Consider the following 22,518-nt stretch of genomic DNA (forward strand, 5'->3'; position numbering starts at 1 on the left):
GCACTATCCGCTGCTCATGGTTGAAGAGGTTGTCTCTTGCATACCTAATGCAAAATACTTTTCAGTCTTAGACGCAAATCAAGGTTTCTGGCAGACTAAGCTGGATGAAGAAAGTTCCAAATTATGCACTTTCAACACGCCCATAGGGAGATATCGTGTCCTGCGTCTACCCTTTGGCATTTCTTCTGCATCAGAGGTATTCCAGAGATCCGTGCCACAAATGATTGAAGGCCTGGACGGGGTGGTCAACATCGTTGATGATTTGTTGATATGGGGTGACACAATTGAGGAACATGATCAGAGACTGAGGAAGCTCCTGGGGAGAGCATGTGAGTACAACCTAAAACTGAACAAAAGTAAGTGTAAGATCAGAACTACAGAGATCAGATACATAGGTCATGTACTCAGCGCTGATGGGCTAAAACCAGATGATGAAAAGGTCAGAGCTGTGGTACAGCTACCACCACCCAAAGACAAGCAAGAAATATTGAGGTTCATGGGCATGATACAGTATCTTGCCAAATTCATTCCCAACTTATCAGAGGTCAGCGCTCCACTCCGAAAGCCACTAGAGAGCAACACTGAATGGCATTGGGAAGACGAACAAAAGAAAAGTTTTGACACATTGAAGCAGTTGGTTACCAATGCATTAGCACTCAAGTTCTATGATGTCAATAAACTGGTGATGATGTCTGTGCATGCCAGTTCGGAGGGAATAGGAGCTGTTATACAACAGGATTGGAGGCCTGTGGCGTATGGATCACAAGCACTTACGGACTGTCAATGCCGATATGCTCAAATCAAGAAGGAATTATTCGCCATAGTTTATGGGTGTGAGATCTTCCACCAATATGTATATGGCAAAGAAATCCAGGTTGAGAGTGATCACAAACCACTTGAGAACAACTTCAAAAGGCCACTCCACCAAGCTCCTATGAGGCGGAAAAGGATGCTTCTCAGGCTACAGAGGTACACTCTCACAGTCACCCATAAACCAGGAAAAGAACTGTACATTGCTGATGCTTTGAGCTGTGCTTACCTCAAAGAGCAAAAGGAAGAGTTGCTAGGTAGAGAGCTGGAGGTCAGCTGGGTTACACCTCAGCTACACATCTCTGAGGAGAAGTTGAACATGTTCAGGAAAGCGACTGGAGATGATCCTGAAATGCAAGTGCTAAGAGACATTACTACTAATGGATGGCCAACAGAAAGAAAAGATGTTCCAAAGGAAATGCAGAAATACTGGACATTTAAAGAGAAAATCAGCTGTGCATCAGGACGTGGAGAAGTAAAAATGGAAGTCTGGTGAATAAACGTGGTTGTTCAATCTACAGCGGTGTCTGAGTCACATCAATATTACATTGTAGGGCATTGAACAGGCAGAGCGGGAGCCCACCTGAGAGACTCATCATGTAAGCTAGTTTATGTGAATCATCACCGAACCAACCTGGCTTGTAAAGACCGCTCACACCGGGTAATAAAGCCTCAGCAGCCATTGGGGTCACCTGAGTATCTTCCTGGTGGGGTGATATTTTGTTCGGGTCTGGAAGCAGCCAAGGGAATCAGGCCATTAGTGGCTGAGGCTGATGAGACTGCTATAGAGGAGAACATGGGAGGTGACAGCACTGGAAGTGGGACTGTCCTGGCAGAAGGCTGCTGAATAGTGGCAGCAAGAACAGTGGTGGCTGCCAGCTGATTCTGGCTGTCTGGGACAAGTTCCTGAACTGATAACTGTTCTTCATGCTTGCTGCTCTGAAAGTGGTTATTGCACTACAAACTAGGCTTCCACTAACTTCACCTGCTCCACCCGAACAAAGAAACTTGGTTTAGGCTGGGCACATCACTCTGCGAGTGGTTGCCACATCGCCTAGGCCTCTTCTGCCTGCACCTACTTTAACTTCTCTTCTACCTGACCGGCCAAACTCAGTGCCAATTTCTGCCACTCTCTCTCTGTTGGGTCCATTTTTGTGGTCAAGTCTTGCTGACAGGAGTTCAGTGATGGTCCATGTGGGGGGAGGGAGGGAGAGAAAGAGGGAGGAGAGAAAGGGAGAGAGAGAAAGAGAGAGGCAGGTGGGGGGGAAGGGGAGGGGAGGGGAAGAAAGGTGCAGGGGAGAGGGAAAGGGAGAGGGGGAGAGGGAGAGGGAGAGAGAGAGAGAGAGAGAGAGAGAGAGAGAGAGAGATAGAGAGACATGGATGCTCTAAGAAGAACTATCTTTGCAGTATCCTTAAATCAACACTGATTTTCTGCTCTCTGCTGTCTCAGGGCCAGGGTGACACAATAAATGGAGCAAGTTAGGTAATGATTAGAGCAATGGTCATCATTACCAGTTATGTGCATGGACATCTTTACAGATCACTGGTGAAAGAGAGTGCTGACTATGAGATGATCATGCTCTGAGCATTATGAGAATCAGAATCAGGTTTAATATCACTGGCATATGGTGTGGAATTTATGGCAGCAGTACAATGAAATACGCGATAAATAAATAAAGAGAAAAAACTGAATTACTTTAAGTATATATATGTCTATTAAAAAAACAAGTAAAAATAGTGAGGTAGTGTTCATGGGTTCAATGTCCATTTAGAAATCAGACGGCAGAGGAGATGAGCTGTTTCTAAATCACTGAGTGAGTGCCCTTAGGCTTCTGTACTTCGTCCGCGACAGTAACAGTGAGAAGTGGGCATGTCCTGGGTGGTGGGGATCCTTAACGATGGACGCAGCCTTCCTAAGGCACTACTCCTTGAAGATGTTTTTGATACTACAGAGGCCAGTGCCCGTGATGGAGCTGCCTAATTTTACCACTCTCTGCAGCTTACTTCGATCCTGTGCAGTAGCCCCCCGCGCCCCCCCCCAAACAATACCGGATGGTGATGCAGCCAGTCGGAATGTTCTCCATGGTACATTTGCAGAAGTGTTTGAGTGTTTTAGCTGACAAACCATATCTCCACAAATTCCTAGTGAAATATAGCCGCTGTCTTGCCTTCTTTATAGCTGCATCAAGATGTTGAATCCAGGCTAGGTCCTCAGAGATATTGACACCCAGGAACTTGAAATTACTCACTCTCTCCACTTCTAATCCCTCTATGAGGACTGGTGTGGGTTCCCTCATCTTACCCTTCCTGAAGTCCACAATCAGCTCTTTGGTGTTGCTGATGTTGAGTGCCAGGTTGTTTCTGCAGCACCATTCAACTACTGGTATATCATGATGCTCTCTCATCACCATCTGAGATTCAGCCATCAGTAAATTTATAGGTGGCATTTGATCTGGGACCAGCCACACAGTCATGGGTGTAGAGAGAGTAGAGCAGTGGGCTAAGCACACATCCCTGTGGTATGCCAGTGTTGATTGTCAGCCAGATGGAGACATCATTTCCAGTCCACACAGATTGTGGTCTGCTGGTTAGGAAGTCAAGGATCCAGTGGCAGAGGGAGGTACAGAGGCCTAGGTTCTGTAGCATTATGTTAGAAGTTTGATTCCACTGGAATTAGCTTTCCCTACTTGCCAGAGGATTTATTCCTTGGCTTTGAAGCTATTCAGAAAGATCAGTTTGTCTCTCACTCTGTCTGATGGCTACAGGATTTTTCCAGGCCAAACAAGTCCTCCTTGGCCTGATAAGTAGCTTCTTAGTTTAGGCATACACACTGGTGACTATGGTACACTGGTTCCATTTCAGAGAGATCTTGACAAAGGCAGGGAGCTGTTGAGGCCTTTGTTGTCCACCATATTGAAAGATAACATCAATGTTCTCCTCAGTCACCACCTCCTCTTGACTAAAAAGTTATCCCTAGACTTAATACGGATTTTTTCCATCAAGAGGCACTGTAGACAAGATGCTCACCTCGTCACAGCTCCAAATGACAAAAGCAGTGTCCTCAATCGCAGTATATAGCCATTTTCAGTCTAAGACCTTAGGCTTTGTCAGTTGTGAGGGTTCCTGGAACATAGCAACCCACCTCACCCCTCCCATCAGATTAGTGAGTGATGCAACATAAATGCAAACCTTTGCTTTTCTGTAAGAACAAGACCATCAGAAAATGGGGCAGGAGTATAGAACATTACAATTTGTTATTTATATGACTTGGTGCTCAAGAAATGGTTTCTTTTAATTTATCTCTTTACATAATTGCAATTAATAAATATAGTTTACTATACAGTTTTGAATTACTAAGTATGAATTGACAAAAACCCATGAGGTTTATTTACAAGATTCTTTCAACTTAAAGTCAAGAAGATCATTAACAAGCTCACAATATAGTGCTCAGCACAGAAATGATCTTCTAATAGAGTTTTATTACCTCATTCTGTTCTTATAAAATCACTTACAACACATTTTAATAATCAGCATTTAATTCCATGTATTCTGAATTCGCAATAAACAAAATAAAAATAGGTTTGGTTAGGTAAGTAATTAATTTGCTGATCTTTGTAAAGCATTCTGCAAAACTTTTCATTTAGAAATAGACACAAAAGTTACAGAAAATATGTCACAGAAAGGATATTCAGAACAAAGGACTTCTAGAACATAGAATAGTACAGCACAGTACAGGCCCTTCGGCCCACAATGTTGTGCTGACCCTCAAACCCTGCCTCCCATATAAGCCCCCATCTTAAATTCCTCCTTATACCTGTCTAGTAGTCTCTTAAACTTCACTAGTGTATCTGCCTCCACCACTGACTCAGGCAGTGCATTCCACGCACCAACAACTCTCCGAGTAAAAAACCTTCCTCTAATATCCCCCTTGAACTTCCAACCCCTTACTTTAAAGCCATGTCCTCTTGTATTGAGCAGTGGTGCCCTGGGGAAGAGGCGCTGGCTATCCACTCTATCTATTCCTCTTATTATCTTGTACACCTCTATCACGTCTCCTCTCATCCTCCTTCTCTTCAAAGAGTAAAGCCCTAGCTCCCTTAATCTCTGGTCATAATGCATACTCTCTAAACCAGGCAGCATCCTAGTAAGTCTCCTCTGTACCCTTTCCAATGCTTCCACATCCTTCCCACAGTGAGGCAACCAGAACCGGACACAGTACTTCAAGTGTGGCCTAACCAGAGTTTTATAGAGCTGCATCATTACATCGCGACTCTTAAACTCTATCCCTCGACTTATGAAAGCTAACACCCCATAAACTTTCTTAACTACCCTATCCACCTGTGAGGCAACTTTCAGGGATCTGTGGACATCTACCCCCAGATCCCTTTGCTCCTCCACACTACCAAGTACCCTGCCTGAACAGAACATTTGATCTTATACACAATCCACATCCATAAATTCAAGACATTCTGGGATGTAGAATCTCTTTCATATGTTAAATACAATGAATGCAAACTAAAAACACCACTGCCTCAGTCCAAGTGCATCTGCTAGTTAGCAGATTAAATCTGTCTGTGATTGACATTATAAATCAACATAAAATACAGAAAATATAGTCAAAAATAAGTCAATTGGAGAAGGGTTTCTCTGTGACAAAAGCATTGTTGATAATTAAAAAAATGAAACCTTTACTCAAGAAAAGAATGGTCGCGACTAGAGCAAAGAGCCATTACTTCAAAAAGGTCAATGGTACCTCAGTTCTATCTGTGGAATGTAATTTCACTGGAAAATTAGCTGTGCTGAGCAAAGTGCTACATAAAGTAAGTTTCTGATTGTTATCCCTTTTGGCTACATTACTCCTTAGATCAGCAACAAGTCCCTATGGTAAATTTCATTATGCACTGAGAAAAGCTTTGAACTGTTCTTAGTAATTTAGCAGAGTCAATGTTTGGCAATACAGGACTCGCTGGTAGACTAGTGCTCTGCCCAAAGGGCTATTAGCTGTGCAAATCTTTCAGATTCACAGTACATCAAAATGCCTGCAACATAACTGTTAAAAATGTGGGTTATGACCAAAGAAAAAAATGGCTAGAGTTGCTTAGTACTTAACTGCAAGGGTGCTTATTTGGTGTGTCAAAAATCAAACTTATAAAAATTAGTGAAAATTAGTGAAAAGAAAATCATCGATATTTACAAAATGATACCCACAAGAAAACACAATAATAGCTCCATCCTTATTCTTGTCCAGTGTGAACGCTTGGCAGCCCCTATCTCTCTCTCTCTCATACTGAGAGCAATGAGCTCCTTTAATTCTGCACTAGGACATATCATCTTTAATTACCAACAAGGTTAACTTAAGGCTACTCATGAATTAGAATATGATGCACTCCACAATGTAGTTACAATCATATTACAAAATCAATAGAAGTATCAACCTTAAAAAGAGTACACAAACAACATGCACACTTCTACATGTCCCCATTGCTAAAGAAATGAAATATTCTGCCATGTATGGTGGAAAAGGCTCCATAAAGCCAACCCGAATGCATCAGCTCTGTTTTGGACTCAGCGGACACCAAGTGAATTTCAGGTAACAACAGCATGAAACTGCAGAACAGTCGATGCCACACAATCACATACTTACTGTCAAGTTAAAATAGAGAATGAAATCAAACCAAACTTTAGTGTCTGACTGAATGCAGACAGCAACGTGGAGGGAAACAAGTGGGTCAATAATGAGAATATACCGGGGCAGACATTTAAGTGCATAGACTCACTGTAATGACAGCAGAATGACAAGGCGGTGTTTACGCGTGAGTGAAACAATCTGAGTAAGAAGTGCATTTACTGAGTGCTCTTCATCACAGTAACATTTGAGTCTGATTTCTTTTTTAAGTACGTTGATTGGCATTCCTGGTTTGTTTTGTACATCAGTACCATTTCATATTTTCACAGGGGAAAACGATGCTAGGACATTCATAATTCCAAATGGCAACAGAAATACAAATTACATTGCAGATAAACAAATATTAATTTTTCCAAATACTGTCCTTTACTAGAACAAATGAAATATGTATGTGCCTTTTGTGTATTTGTTGCACATGTGTCATTCTCTTATGTTTCAAATTTTCAAAGTACTTTTATTATCAAAGAATGCATAAATTATACAATCTTGAGATTTGTTTGCTTACAGGCAGCCACAAAGCAAGAAACCCGAAAGAACCAAATTGAAAAAGATAAAATCAAGACCAACATCCGATTCGCAGAGAAAGGGAAAGAAAACACAAGTCTTGTAAACAATAGAAGCGAGCCACAACATTCCGAATTGAAATATGTCCTTATATCCAAACCCCAGAGTAGGCCCAAAGCCTTGATATTAGTTCATCATATTAGCAGGCATAGAGCAGAGCAGCGAGGGCAGTCTTCATAGCCTCAGCACCATGGAGACAAGGCGAACATTGTGGGAGAGCAATCAAACTTGCCTCTCACATCCGATCCCGACACCCTGACTTTCCAGTCTCTCTCGGCTGATGTTTAAATTGTCCAAATAGTATATCGTACCTTGCACTTGGACCCAGGACCCACTGCAGCAAAAGGCTCCGGGCCAGAACCAAGCCACCCAGTGACTCACTCCAGGCACTGATTTCGCTCTATCAAGCCCAAAGCTGCCGCAATTTCTCCAAATCAGCTCAGTGCCCAGAGCAATCCGAGCTTGCACCCCGGACACTCAAAACTCCTCTGCCTCGACTTCTCTTCTCCAAATGGCTCACCCTATCTGCATCAATTCTGCAATGTACCAGCACAGTTCATCCTTCTAATTCGCTTTGCCTTCACTCAGCTCTTCATTGCTTTCAGTGATAATTTACCACAATTTACTAAAGAAAATGTGTTATTAGTAATGTTTTTAGTCAAACTTCTTGCCTTTTGAACTACCAGTGAGCTGCCACACATGTTTGGTAGCACCGTCTTAAACAGGATGTACATGGAAATGTAAAAAATTGTATGCCTGTGCTGAACATGTGCAAATTGGAAAATGAGAAAAAAGTTGTCATTTATCTGTTTAATGTTATGACGATTATCTATCATTGATATAACACCTATTTAGTATCAAACTTAAAGGCAGGGATCATGGTTGAGGCAGGCAGGCTTTTGGCACTCACAAGTTTCTCCCCACCCTGACCACCATGAAACCATCCTATCCCCACTGCTGCATAAACTTCATGCATACTCTGAAGCTATTCCAAGTTTCACTGCTATAGCCAAATTATGATGCAGCCTTGCCTATGCCCAGTGACTAGGACTCAGATACTAGATCCTGCGGCCCCACCTCAAACTACCCTTACGAGTTATTGGCAGCTCATACTGCTCAGAGTTTTCTTACTGTTTCCAAATGTCTCTAATAATTCTGAGTCATAAGTTTCTGTTACTAAGAGATTTAAAAACAGCTGAAATATACTAAACAATAAAAATTGCAAAAATAAGAAAGATAAAAATATAATAAATAACATATTTATAATATCTTTACCTTTTTTATTCTTGAGTTACTTTTTACGCAAACATTAAATAAAACAAAACTTAATCTTCATTTGAATTTTAAATCGAGTTTAGCTATCTCAATCAAATTAATTAAATCAATTTTGTCAGCAAAGCCTGGTATGAAGTTGAAGGCATTGGAACCCTCACCTCAGCACAAATAAGCTGCATCCATGAACTTGATGACATTCAGTGAGAGACTGAAAGACCAGATACATTGACATATGATTGTAAGCACATGATTGCAAGTGTGGAAGGTAAGAGCTGGTTGGCCTGTGCACTGCAGCCAGCAGGCGATTCTCTGTCAAACCATGGACTGGTCATCAGTGCAATACAACCTAGAGTCTCTATAATATACAATCAAATATTCAGAAACAAATGAAAGTAATTTTAGAAGTCAACTTCTGTCACTTTTTTCATAGTTCATTCTCTTGTTTTAGTACCTTAGTAAGTTTGCAGTACAGCATGCAGATAAGGAGCATTGTTCAAAATAATTGCACTAACCTGATCTTTGGAGTAAGGAGTGTCAACTCGCTGAGGGTCATGGCAGGCTTGTATAAGAATTTTTGTTGCATTCAACTGTAACAAAATCTCACAGGCCATTGAATCAAAAAATGTGATGTTGGCAAGAGCAGCAGATGCCAGTAGGAACACTTCACTTGATGAGGCATCTTTACATAACTCTATGAGAAAAGAAAACATCTTTTACATTCAGAAGCAAATAGACCATTGTCATTTTGCATTTATCGAATTCCCAAGCAAAACACTATTCACAGTTGCCCCATTGGGTCTGTTTTGTGGTATAATACTAAAATTAGATACAAAATCTGATATGTATTAATTCATACTCCCAAAGGCCTCTTTTGAATTTTGTACTTAAAACAAAATTACATTGAGAGCATGAACGCAGTGCAGTCTGTAAAACTTAATCCAAATTAATATTGATTACATGTTATTCACATTATTTTATCTTCAATAGCAACACAACTTCTTGTTAAGAAGATGCTTTGGAAATAAAATTTAGCATGGTGCAGTTGGTAAGTGAAACACCTGGGGATTTGTGCAATCACTAAGCTAGCAATAAGATATTTTTAAAATTCTTCCGGACAAGTGATAATCCCAGCAGAGAAGCATGTAGCTGAGAGACAGCTGCAGGTTTATTAGTACAGTAAATTACTGTAAAATGTGGGATTAGTGCGCACTAATTTAAAGTACTAATTGAAAATATATTTTATTCTATAATTTAATTTCTAAGCTGGCCAGTTGTCTTGAGCATGCAACTCTGACAAATAATGCCATCTGCAGGAAAATTAGAAGTTTTACCACATTCAACAGTTTGGCTATGAGACTATTTACTAAAATTATTGATGTATCCTTTTTCAGGTGACAGCAAACGATTTCTTCTCAGTATTGCTCTGGTTTTCTATGGAACTGTACATTACTAGACCTAACTTTGGCGCTAATTCATACTAAACTGATGATGGAAATATGTCACGGTACAATAAAGTAATACAATCTGAAATGGAGCAGAGACATTTTTTGACCAATTATGTCTGTCCTTTATCTAATGCCTTTCATACGATTGCTTGATGTTGACATAGGAGAAATTTGCCCTCAATTGCAAATGTCAAAATCATGAAATTGTAACATATGCACTTTGTACCCTGCCTCCCGAATTTGGATCCAATGACTTCAGCCCAATAGTATCTAAAGTGGAGGTGGAATATGCTGTAATATGTCCCAGATATCTAAAAGCAAATCCCATTCCCCAAACTAAGTATGCCTCAAATTAAAGGACCACAAACTTGTAGGGTACCTCAATAAACTGGAGAGCTATGATGGCTGGAGACAGGACTCTTGGTAGGGTCACCCATGCCAAACAGGTCAAAGGGTAGAGGCCATACTAAGAATAGTCCACCAGTCCTCCAGGTTTGGGGGTTTAACTCAGAGCTATCAACTGTCATGGAAACCACAATGAAGAATCCAATATGTGAGTCGATGGTATTCCTGATTCTCCAGCCGGGACTTGCATGACTGACAGTAGTGAAAACCCAGAGGAAGCTACTGGCATGATGAAGGGAGCCCGGAACACTGCCAAGATCAAGATCAAAATCATTTTTTGGAATGTACGAACCATGTATAACACTGGTAAGTTAGCACAAATAACTGCAGAAAAGTGTCACTACAACCTACCTATACTGGGTTTCAATGAAAGCAGATGAACGGGATCTTGCAGACTAAAGGCAGCAACTGGTGAAATAGTTTTACACTCAGGAAGGGAACATGGCCAGCCGGCATCATAATGTTGAAGCTGACAGCGTCCACACCAAAGTAAAGCTGTACCACACTCTTGTATGGCTCAGAATGCAGGTGCATGAAAGAGAATGACCTTGCCAAGTCGTTGTTGTTCACCCATGAGACTCCAGAAGATCCTCCGCATTTTCTGGCCAAGAAAGATCTCCAACCACACCCTACTCCTTCAGTGTCACCAAGAGGACATGGCCACAATCATCATGAGGTAACGTTGGAGATGAATTGGGTACGTGATGAGGAGAGAGGCCAACTCCATCATCAAGACGTCACTTTATTGGACCCCTGAAGGGTGGAAGAAACACAGGAGACCAAAGACAATTTGACGCCATACTGTAAAGGCAGAAATAAGGACCTTGGACCACACCAGGGGCACAATAGAGAAGATGGCCAAGGACAGACAGAGATGGAGGACCTTCACTGCTGACCTACACACCAGCAGTGTAACAGGCAGTGACTATATTAATAGACATAAATTTTCATTGAAAGGGAACTTTAAACATCATCTTCTTTCCAGTGTTACATTTCTCTCCAGTTACAAACTGGGGTGGCATGAAATTTAAATCATGAAAGGGAAAAATGAACAATTGTTTAAAGTTCAAAGTAAAATTCATTATCAGAGTACACCACATACAACCGTGTGATTCTTTTTCCTGTGGACATACTTCCAAATCTATAAAACAGTAACTGTAAACGGGATCAATAAAAAACAAGTTGTGCAGATGCCCATATAAATAAACAGCAATAAATAACAAGTATGAAATAACAAGATAAAGAGTTCTTAAAGTGAGACCATTAGTTGTGGGAACACCAGAAATAGAATGAGTGTAGTTTTCCCCTTTTGTTTAAGGGCCTGATGGTTGAGGGGTAGTAGCTGTTCTTGAACCTGGTAGTGCAAGTCCTGAGGCATTTTCTTGCTGTTGGCAGCAGCGAGAAAAGAGCATGGCCTGGGTGGTGAGGATCTTTGATGATGAAAGCTGCTTTGCTACAGCAATGCTTCATGTAGATGTGCTCAGTGGTTGGGAGGGCTTTAGTGTTTCCATACCAGGCTTTGCTGTTTCCACACCAGGCCGTAACCCAGCCAGTCAGTACACTTTTTGCCACACAACTATAGAAATTTGTCTAAGTTTTTCATCACATGCCAAATCTCCGCAGGTTCCCAGGGAAGTAGAAGTGTTGTCCTGCTTTCCTCGCAATCACATTTACATGATGAGTCTAGGACAGGTCCTCTGATAGTGACACACAGGAGTTTAAAGTTACTGACCATCTCCACCTCTGATCCTCCCATAGAATACTGGCTCATGGACCTCTGGTTTCCCTCTCCTGAAGTCTACAATCAGTTCCTTGGCCTTGTTGACATTGAGTGATATGTTGTTGTTATTATACCACTCAGCTAAATTTTCAATCTCCCTCTCTCCAGTTGGAAATAAAACTGAATATTTCATCCTGAAAATACAGCCTGACAGATTTAGCAAACACAAATAGCAATATTTTCAGAAAATTCAATGTACTATATTTGATGTAGAACAATTAGTAAGAATATCATTAAATCTTTTAATAAGAAAGCAAGTATGATTATCATGTTGCATTGATTTCCAGATGCTATATCAACTACAACAAAAAGTAATTATATAAGCAATAAACAAGTTAAGCTGATGAACAAACGAGATGAAGTATCATTTACATGAAATATTAATACTGTTTCTCTCTCTACAGATGCTGCCTGACCTGCTTAGTATCACTAGCATCTTCTGTTTTATCATTTTTATACAGCGCCTGTCCCATTAACATAACATCTTGAAGTACTTCATGTCAAAAAAAAGTCTCCAAGACAATGGAAGGGATATTAGGTTGTATGAGTTAAAAGGAGCATCTTAAATGGGGAGAGATGACAAAGCAGAAAGATTAAGGAAGGTACAGAGTGGTTGACAGCATGGCCGCAGATGCTGAGGAAATCCAAATGAATAAACTGGGAAGATTTGTGATTAGCTATCTGTCATAATGAATCTTCAGTTTTCTGGCTCTGCAGCAATACGGCCATCTTATTTCAGTCTGAAAGAACTTCAAGTATAATTAAAAAGCAGTAGTTATACAGCTTCTGCTAACCATTTTCCCTCATCATGATCTTAACACAGAAATCTTTTGTGTTCATATATCTACTGCTAAGAAGGTCAGCAGAGACCTATTAAAAATTAAAATCCAAACCCTGGGAGGTCAATTGATCACATTCCTGTGCTGGTAGTCTGTGACGCGTGTTGCTGTGGATTATAAATTATCAATCATTGCCAACAAAGTGAATACATTTCCAGGCTTCTTTAATAGTCCTTAGCCTCTATAATGCTACTTTATTAAACAGTACCATAATTGTCCAACATAATTAGCAGCCATTAATGAAGAGAGGATCAATGAAGGGGTGGTGTCATTAGTAGAAACAAGAAAGTAGTTTTGAAAATTTGTACAAAATTTGAAATCTCTTCACCAAGAATAGTGTTCATTTTTCTGTCAAGTTATAACTTGTTTGTGTTAAGGAAAGTGGCAGCTATTAATAATGTCACATTATTTGTAAAGACCCACGTAACAGCAGGCATCTTTGAAAAGATTTCTAATGTGTTAACAAGTAGGAAGATGTCAAAAGATAGAAGTTAAGTTGAATCAACTGAAAATATACTCAGAGACAGAATTAATAAAAAGGGATAAAAGAAATAATGGCTCCAATTTAATATTGGGTGAGAAGTGACAAAAGAGACAGAGATATTGCAGAAATTTAAAAAAAAATAATAAAAATATCTGAAATGTAAAAATATAAATCATAATCAGGGTATAAGTATTAAAACTGAGCTTTAAGTATCAGTATTGAACCTGAATGCAATTCCACTGTCAGTTTGTTTTACCAAGCCGCTATTGTAGTTAAACTGACTTAAGCTTTGACAGAATAGGAGACAATGGAACCATTGCATAGCACAATTCCATATAAATAAATGCCATATCCGTGGGTCCACACAGCTATAAAATAGTGTCCTAGAATAAGCAGGTAATAGTGGTGGGAATCTGTGAAACAAACTCTTCATCTTATTTTGAATTATGTCGAGATTTATGTCGGTTACAAAATGCAGTTCTCATGACATCAAAATATACTTTTCCGTGTGGCAGTCTAATTATTTACAAGATACAGTATAGTAAAGAATTTGGCAACCTGGGTTTTGTGAACTACCAGCGACCAACCTCACTAATTTCAGAAGTGTAAAAACAGGATTAAGCCAATAAAAGATAGAGTAAGAAATATGTCTGGAGGCAATTTAGATACTACATATGCTCATTTATGTGAGGGCAGAAAGCAAGCAAAATTGTTTTTGACCGATAACCATGGACTCAGCCAACTTTACCCACAATGTTCGTTGATAAGTAGCCAAGAGATGCAGAAAAATGAGACTGCAATGTTAATTTTGAGTGTCCCTGCCACTACTGAAAGGATGCTCTTAACAGTGTTGTTCACCACAGCTGCAATGAGCAGGTAAGCTTCTCAGAGGATTAATATATATATGTATTTTTAGGATATTAGTCTTCCCTTTGATGATATACATTTCTATTAATGCTATAGAGGAATACAGGAAAAAAATTGCCATAAAACCTTCTCTTCCTGTTTATGCCACCGTCCTTTCCCAATATGTTCATTTCCTGAAGCAAATGGACAACCAATATATTAGGACTTGCAAACTCAGAGCAGGGAATAATGGACCCTTTGATGAATTAATTATGCTTTTTGAGTCCATCTCTGCCGTAAGCTATCTTTTTAACTATACATGTTAAGGTCACAGCAACATTGACCTTTGTTTGCTCATAACCTATTTCAGACGCCTGTGGGGAAGCATGTCGGGTATCAGACAGATGGCCATTTATATTGCTTCGTTTAGTCACTGCTTCTGTTAGAACAGGTCACTGCACTCACTTCTTTTGGTCATCCCAGCAGCGACAGTAGCATCAAAAATAAATGCACCTAATACTAAGCCCTGCAAATGTTCGCAGAAGCTTGAATTGCATACACATGGCTAATAGATTGTCCACTTGGCACAAGAGCAAATTTTGCAGTAGAATTCTTTGAATAGGCAGATATTTAGTTAAACATACATTTAAAAATGTGAATATTAAGTTTATCAACGCTGAGAACCTTGTGCCAATTCATTGTATTAACATTTAGGAGATTCCAAGCATTTGAAAAGAAGAAAAAAAACAAGCAAAGTTCAGTTATTTTCCTGCATAGTATGATATTGTTGCTTTGATGTTAAAAGAATGTCAAAGTTCAATTAGGAGTTCTTTTCCTTCAATTCAAGATTACAACGGAACCCTAAATAAACTAACTTTTCCTTTCATTGTGTGGCATTTGCTTAGCATGTGAGAGATTTTGGCAGAGATATGGAAAGACAATAGAATCTACAGAACATTTTGTTAAAATAATGTTCTACAAATATGTATAATCAGTAATTTTCAACATTCAAGATTATACAACTGGCACCTACATTGCCACTATTAATCATCATACAGTATAGAAATAGGCCCTTTCATCAACTGGGTCCACAACAACTAACAGGTAGCCCATCTTACATCAATCTCATTATATTCTCCTCACATTCTAAACCAGTACCACCTCTCTTGTCCCAGATTTTACCAGTGACCTATGCACTACTTGCAATTTAAATTGTTCAATTAAGGGAAAATAAATCTCAATAATGAGGCAACAATGACACTTCATCTGTAATTATGATCAAACCATTAAGATTTTCATTTAAGATCTGCTCTTTGATTTTACCAACCAAAATATGTAACAGACGAGTCTTTGTATCATGTACTGTTTAACCAAATATTTTTCGAGTACAGAATGAGAGTAGTTGTATTAGGACCATAGCAACTCATGAAGAAGGCTCCACAGTATTTATGGATGTGCAATAAATGTTGACCTTGCATGAAAGCCTGGATTCTGAGAATAAATAAAAATATTTTATTTTCACAGTATTGTTGAAGGTATAGATTCCTCCTGAACAGGTGTTTTCTCAGAAGCCTGCCTGTCCTGGCAGACCTATTGCCTCAGCTCGCTCCTGCCCCACCGAACTCGTTTCTGCATACCTCGACACGGTCTTATCACCCCTTGTTCAATCCCTTCCTACCTATGTTCGTGACACTTCTCATGCCCTTAAACTTTTCGATGATTTTAAGTTCCCTGGCCCCCACCGCTTTATTTTCACCGTGGATGTCCAATCCCTATATACTTCCATCCCCCATCAGGAAGGTCTCAAAGCTCTCCACTTCTTTTTTGGATTCCAGACCTAACCAGTTCCCCTCTACCACCACTCTGCCCTGTATAGCGGAATTAGTCCTTACTCTTAATAATTTCTCCTTTAGCTCCTTCTACTTCCTCCAAACTAAAGGTGTAGCTATGGGCACCCGTATGGGTCCTAGCTATGCCTGCCTTTTCGTTGGCTTTGTGGAACAATCTATGTTCCAAACCTGTTCTGGTATCTGTCCCCTGCTTTTCCTTTGCTACATCGACGACTGCATTGGCGCTGCTTCCTGCACGCATGCTGAGCTCGTTGACTTCATTAACTTTGCCTCCAACTTTCACCCTGCCCTCAAGTTTACATGGTCCATTTCCGACACCTCCCTCCCCTTTTTAGATCTTTCTGTCTCTATCTCTGGAGACAGCTTGTCTACTGATGTCTACTATAATCCTACTGACTCTCACAGCTATCTGGACTATTCCTCTTCTCACCCTGTCTCTTGCAAAAATGCCATCCCCTTCTCGCAATTCCTCCGTCTCCACCGGATCTGCTCTCAGGATGAGGCTTTTCATTCCAGGACAAGGGAGATGTCCTCCTTTTTTAAAGAAAGGGGCTTCCCTTCCTCCACCATTAACTCTGCTCACAAATGCATGTCCCCCATTTCACACACATCCACTCTCACTCCATCCTCCCGCCACCCCACTAGGAATAGGGTTCCCCTCGTCCTCACCTACCACCCCACCAGCCTCTGGATCCAACATATTATTCTCTGTAACTTCCGCCACCTCCAACGGGATCCCACCACTAAGCACATCTTTCCCTTCCCCCCCGCCACTTTCCACAGGGATCACTCCCTAAGCGACTCCCTTGACCATTCATTTCCACCCCCCCCCATCACTCCCCACTGATCTCCCTCCTGGTGCTTATCCTTGTAAGCGGAACAAGTGCTACACATGCCCTTACACTTCCTCTCTTACCACCGTTCAGGGCCCCAGACAGCCCTTCCAGGTGAGGCGACACTTCACTGTGAGTCAGCTGGGGGGATATACTGCGTCCGGTGCTCCCGATGTGGCCTTCTATATATTGGCGAGACACGACGCAGACTGGGAGATCGTTTCGCTGAACACCTATGCTCTGTCCGCCAGAGAAAGCAGGCTCTCCCAGTGGCCACACATTTTAATTCCACGTCCCATTGCCATTCTGATATGTCTATCCACAGCCTCCTCTACTGTAAAGATGAAACCACACTCTAGTTGGAGGAACAACATCTTATATTCCGTCTGGGTAGCCTCCAACCTGATGGCATGAACATTAACTTCTCAAACTTCTGCTAATGCCCCACCTCCCCCTTGTACTCCATCCGTTATTTATTTATATACACACATTCTTTCTCTCACTCTCCTTTTTTTCCCTCTGTCCCTCTGACTATACCCCTTGCCCATCCTCTGGGATTTTACCCCCCCTCCCCCTTTTCCTTCTCCCTGGGCCTCCTGTCCCATGATCCTCTCATATCCCTTTTGCCAATCACCTGTCCAGCTCTTGGCTCCGTCCCTCCCCCTCCTGTCTTCTCCTATCATTTTGGATCTCCCACTCCCCCTCTCACTTTCAAATCTCTTACTAGCTCTTCTTTCAGTTAGTCCTGACGAAGGGTCTCGGCCAAAAACGTCGACTGTACCTCTTCCTTGAGATGCTGCCTGGCCTGCTGCGTTCACCAGCAACTTTGATGTGTGTTGCTTGTTTTCTCAGAAGTATTGAATAAGCATTACTATCATCTTTGTCAATCTTTGCATTTCCAATTTGGCCACAAAATCCAAAATCCTTTCTCTATTTCTAGGTTCTGCTGGGAAAACAATTCTCACTATCCATTTTATCTGTACCCTCAGAGCTGCATAACCCTCTACGAGATCAACCCGAGCACCTCTTGCATTCCAATGGAAATTAATCCATCCTACCCAATCTCTCCAAACAGGCAACTTCTATATTTTCTTATTACTATCAGATCCTTCTGGGTCATGTAGTGATCAGAACTCTGCACAAAATTCTAAATATGATCCAACTAATGTTTTGAAGAACTGTAATGTGGCAACCTAAATATCTCAGCTGCAAAGGCAAGCATACCGAATGCCCTTTTCATGGCCATATCCACCTGTATCAATGCTCTCAGGGGATTATGGACTACAATCCAAGGCCTGTCTGTACCTTAAAGTCTCTGTCATTTATTCTATCTGTGTTCTATCAGAATTTGACCTCCCAAAGTGAACTACCACACAATAGTATGGATTAAATTCAAGCTGTCCTGCTGCGTCCAATTTTCCTGATGACCTACAGTATGTCCCACTGCATCCTTAAACTACTGTCTTCACTATCCATGGATCCACCAATTTTCTTATTGTTAGCAAACCTACTAATCATCACCTTTTTTCACCCAGGTCTGCTCTTCATAAATCCTGCAGTTTATTTAAGTACTATATTTTAAAGGCAAAAGAACGCATGCAAAAATCCTTTAAGTTCAAGCATTGGACATGGATACTAAAGTAAGAAAGGCTTGCTTTGTGGTAAAGACAGACTCAATAGATCAGGTAACATCCCTGGAGGCAGAGACTGAGTTAATGTCTCAGGTTAATGGCCATTTCCAAATTTCTTTTTTACAATTTCTGTTATTCTCTTTTATCTTGTTCACCTTCATTCCTTTCTGTTCTCCTCCTTATCTATGATCAGGTTAATTTGTGATTTGTCACACTGTCCACTTTATTTAAAACATATACTATAAGGGTATATTGCCTAATCTAGCTCCCATTAATAGAAGTACTCCATCAGATTGAGAACAGTGTGACTTTTTTTTCAAACCTGCTCCCCAAATAGATGAGACAGAGCTTATTAAAATGAAAAGACAATAGCAGAAAAGTCAATGTTAATATTACTAAAAAAGAACCCAGTCTATTAAACCTTTAAGTAAGTTCTGCAAAGGACGGATCTTGGTTGGAAAACCAGTTGCAACAAACCAATTTTTTCTTCTCAGAGTTGCTTAAATGGATATGCCAGAAGCAAATAAAGAATCCCATATACTGGAAGGAAAAAAAGAACCAGCTGAGTGGTGTCACAACAACCTCGCAATCAATGACAGCAAGACCAAGGAGCTGATTTTGACTACAGCAGGAGGAAACCAGAGGTCCATCAGCTAGTCCTCATCGGAGTGTCAGAGGTGGAGAGGGTCAACAACTTTAAATTCCACGGTGTTATCATTTTAGAGGGCCTGTCTTGGAACCATCACGTAAGTGCAATTACGAAGAAAGCATGGCAGCACATCTACTTCTTAGAAGTTTGCAAAGATTCAGTGTGGCATCTAAAGCTTTGACAAGATTCTATAGATGTATGGTGGAGTGTATGGTGGACAACAGTAATCTCAGGGTTGTATACAATGGCATAGGTCTACTTCGATAATATATTTACTTTAAGTGGAACAGAAAAATGTAGCTGCCAGATATTGTTGGCTAGTGTAATTTGAAAAGATTAGTAAACATACAGTAAGGCAGGCAAAGATACCATCACTTCCAAACCTAGTAAAACAATAATAAGTGGCATTCAATTGAGTTAAAAGCATAAGTTTTATTTTCTCATGTGGACCATTGCATTTTTAATGGCTTGTGTTACCTGTGGCACGTGGTATGCAACATGCAGGTTACCATGGTAGGTTTACAATACTCTGTCATTACAAATTAATTTGAACATGGTTAGCTGCCTTTTAGGAGCTGGTGATGGAAAGTTTGACAGGCGGGGAGCTGACATAATGTACCTCTACTCAATTTTCCACCTTTGACCACTCAGCCTCTGCTACTTAAGTGCCAAAGAAGAGGAAGAAAACCAAGCAGACACACTCTCAAGTTACACATGAAGTTAGGGTTTTTGGGGAAAAGTGGTTTCCAGCACCCATAAAACCATGTTTGGCAGACTTTCACGAACAAATATGGCCTGGCAGGTCTTTCTGCAGTGTCTCTACAAATAGCATGAAATTTTCTTTTAATTGAGAATAATTGTATTGTTGACTGTTTTTTTGCAGTATGTTTAGCAGAAAAATCCTCTAAATTGAACTGTGTTAGTGAGATTCTCCTGTGTTTTATGAAATAGGAGCAGGGAAAGGAGCCTTTGGTTGGGAATGGTTAGAAATGTACTCATTTTTACCCAATCCACCACCTTGGATCAGAGCCACCTGCTGTTCTCAGAATGTTTCCTGATGGTGCTAAGAAAACTCTGTAAACAAGCATGCCCTCTAGTGTACGTTAATACATTTGCTGGCTAAGCATCTCTCAGCTCCTTTCTTAAATGATTACAATTAATAAATTGCTTATGTCAAAGTTTATTTTTCCTCAGTGAGAAATACTGAAATTGTGAAGTTGAATCTTATAATGTTGTATCAAATGCAGGCATTAAAACATTATTAGACATGAAGTAAAGAGTTATTCAAATCAGAGGCTGCATTTCCATTGCAACATGGTTTTAGGAAAAAACAGGAGAATTATCTCAATATGCTGTGTAGATATATTGAAACTGATTGCAACTGGAAGACTAGCGCGCCTTCAGGGTGCTGGATTTTCATGGCTCTGGAGGCGGGCGGATTCAAGGCCGGTGCCACCGCTGCCTGGGGTGTCGTGAGAGACCAGAGTTCTTTGGGCACAGAACTCAGAAGAAGTGACGCAACAGATTTTTAACACCATAATCAGCGAGTTGCTTTGTTATGTTTCCCATCTCGTTGTGAAACGGAGACACCTCTTTTTCCCTTATTAGGGGAGAGAGAGCCTGTGGTATGTCAAATACCAGGTGAGCAAGTAGTTTTTGGGGTACTGACAGTCTGTGTCTTTATTGATGCTTTGCTGCATGCTTGAGTGCTCAGTGGGGGGGTGCTGATGCTTTTTTTTTGCTGGTGGGGAGTGGGGCCATTGCTATCCTGCTGCTTATGTGTGGGAGGGGGAGTTGGGGGGGGTTGGGATTCTTACATTTAATTGTCATTCATTCTTTGAGGCACTCCTCTGTTTTCGTGGATGTTTGCAAAGAAGACGAATTTCAGAATGTATATTGTATACATTTCTCTGACATTAAGTGTACCTATTGAAACTGCTTAAGCCTTTTAGAAGGATATGCAGTTGGTGAACAGTGGCTCAGTGAAGGTTTTATTAAAGATCCAATATCTGGAAGACTCAGAAGCTCACCAGATCAAATTTTAAGTGTCAGCAGGTGATGGAAATCCAATAAATCTGGGGCTTGGCTCTTCTGGGGCAAAGTCAGGTAGAAGTACTAAGCGGTGGGACAGAGAGATTCGAAGAAGGGTTGGGGGCTCAATGTGTAGATACCATGCAGAGGTCAGGAGGAGATTTGGGTCTGGCATCAGAAGAGCATAGGTCACTCACGTAGTCGGATAAGGTGATGATCAGAAGTGTAAGGCTTGGGCTTGGGCTGGAAATGGAAGAGGGTATGAATGAACTGTTTGAAAGGGGAAAACTGAGATGATGGTTAGTTAGAAGGAATTGTGAAGATTGGCAATGGGGGTGTTGAGTCATGTCAGCAAATCTGGTAGGGGAGAAATATCAGTAGATTAGTCACGAGGAAAGAGTGTTAGCTGAATTACTTTTTTTCTAACCTGGGGATCATAGTTAGGCACTGTCATCAGGGAGGGCAGGGAAAGGGGCATCTAGAAAGAGCCAAGTATGTATGTCATTTAAAAGGATGTTCCTGAGCTGGTTTGCCTGGTTCTAAAGTCTGAGCTGTCACTTGCTCAGGTAGGGCCACTTTAGCTAGGTCCAAGGAAAGATTCACAAGTGCTATGGAAGTGCTATTCAACTCCACATGGATGGCATGTGAAAGCAACACACAGGAATTTGTTGCAATTTACTGACACTACTGCACAGCTCTGTGGTTGTCTGTATGCCAGCATGCCCGATGCGCAGAAGAAACCAAAAAATGTCATCAATTTTATGAAGCTCCTTGAAGATGTCCTGGATGCTACGAGAGCTAGTACACTTGATGCAGCTCACTAGGTTTACAACTCTCTGCAGCTTATTTCGATCCTGTGCAGTAGCCCCACCCCTCCATAACAGAGGATGAAGCAGCCAGTTAAAAAGCTCTCCATGGTACATCTGTAGAAACTTGTAAGTGTTTTTGGTGACATACCAAACCTCCTCAAAATCCAAAAGAAATATAGCCTCCATCATACCTTCTTTGTAGCTGTATTAATATGTTGAGTCCAGGATAGATCCTCAGAGATATTGACACCCAAGAACTTGAAATTGCTCACTCTTTTCCTCTATGAGGACTAGAGTGTGTTCCCTCATCCTGCCCTTTCTGAAATCCACAATCACTTCTTTGCTCCTTTTGATGCTGTTGTTGTGACACCACTCAACTAGCTGATATATGTCACTCAGCACACCCTTCCATCACCATCTAAAATTCTGCCAACAATATTTGTGTGATCATCAGATTTATAGGTGGCATTAGAGCTCTATCTAGCCACACAGTCATGTGTGTAAAGAAAGCAGAGCAGTGGGCTAAGTACACATCCCTGAGGTATGCCAATGTTGATTGTCAGCAAGGTGGAGATGTTATT

At 40.9% G+C, this 22,518-nt stretch overlaps 1 protein-coding gene across 3 annotated transcripts in view; it reads right to left on the minus strand.

Moving 5' to 3' along the window:
* The window catches only part of LOC140205185 (protein inscuteable homolog), a 311,027-nt gene that overhangs the window by 36,947 nt on the left and 251,562 nt on the right, over nt 1-22,518 (minus strand). For all 3 annotated transcript variants that reach the window (XM_072272528.1, XM_072272526.1, XM_072272527.1), the window contains one exon: nt 8,848-9,026. In XM_072272528.1, coding sequence (XP_072128629.1) covers nt 8,848-9,026 — 179 coding nt within the window. The remainder of the gene's footprint in view (nt 1-8,847; nt 9,027-22,518) is intronic.

The sequence above is a fragment of the Mobula birostris genome, chromosome 11 (genome assembly GCF_030028105.1).
Source record: "Mobula birostris isolate sMobBir1 chromosome 11, sMobBir1.hap1, whole genome shotgun sequence".
In the NCBI taxonomy this organism is placed as follows: domain Eukaryota; kingdom Metazoa; phylum Chordata; class Chondrichthyes; order Myliobatiformes; family Myliobatidae; genus Mobula; species Mobula birostris.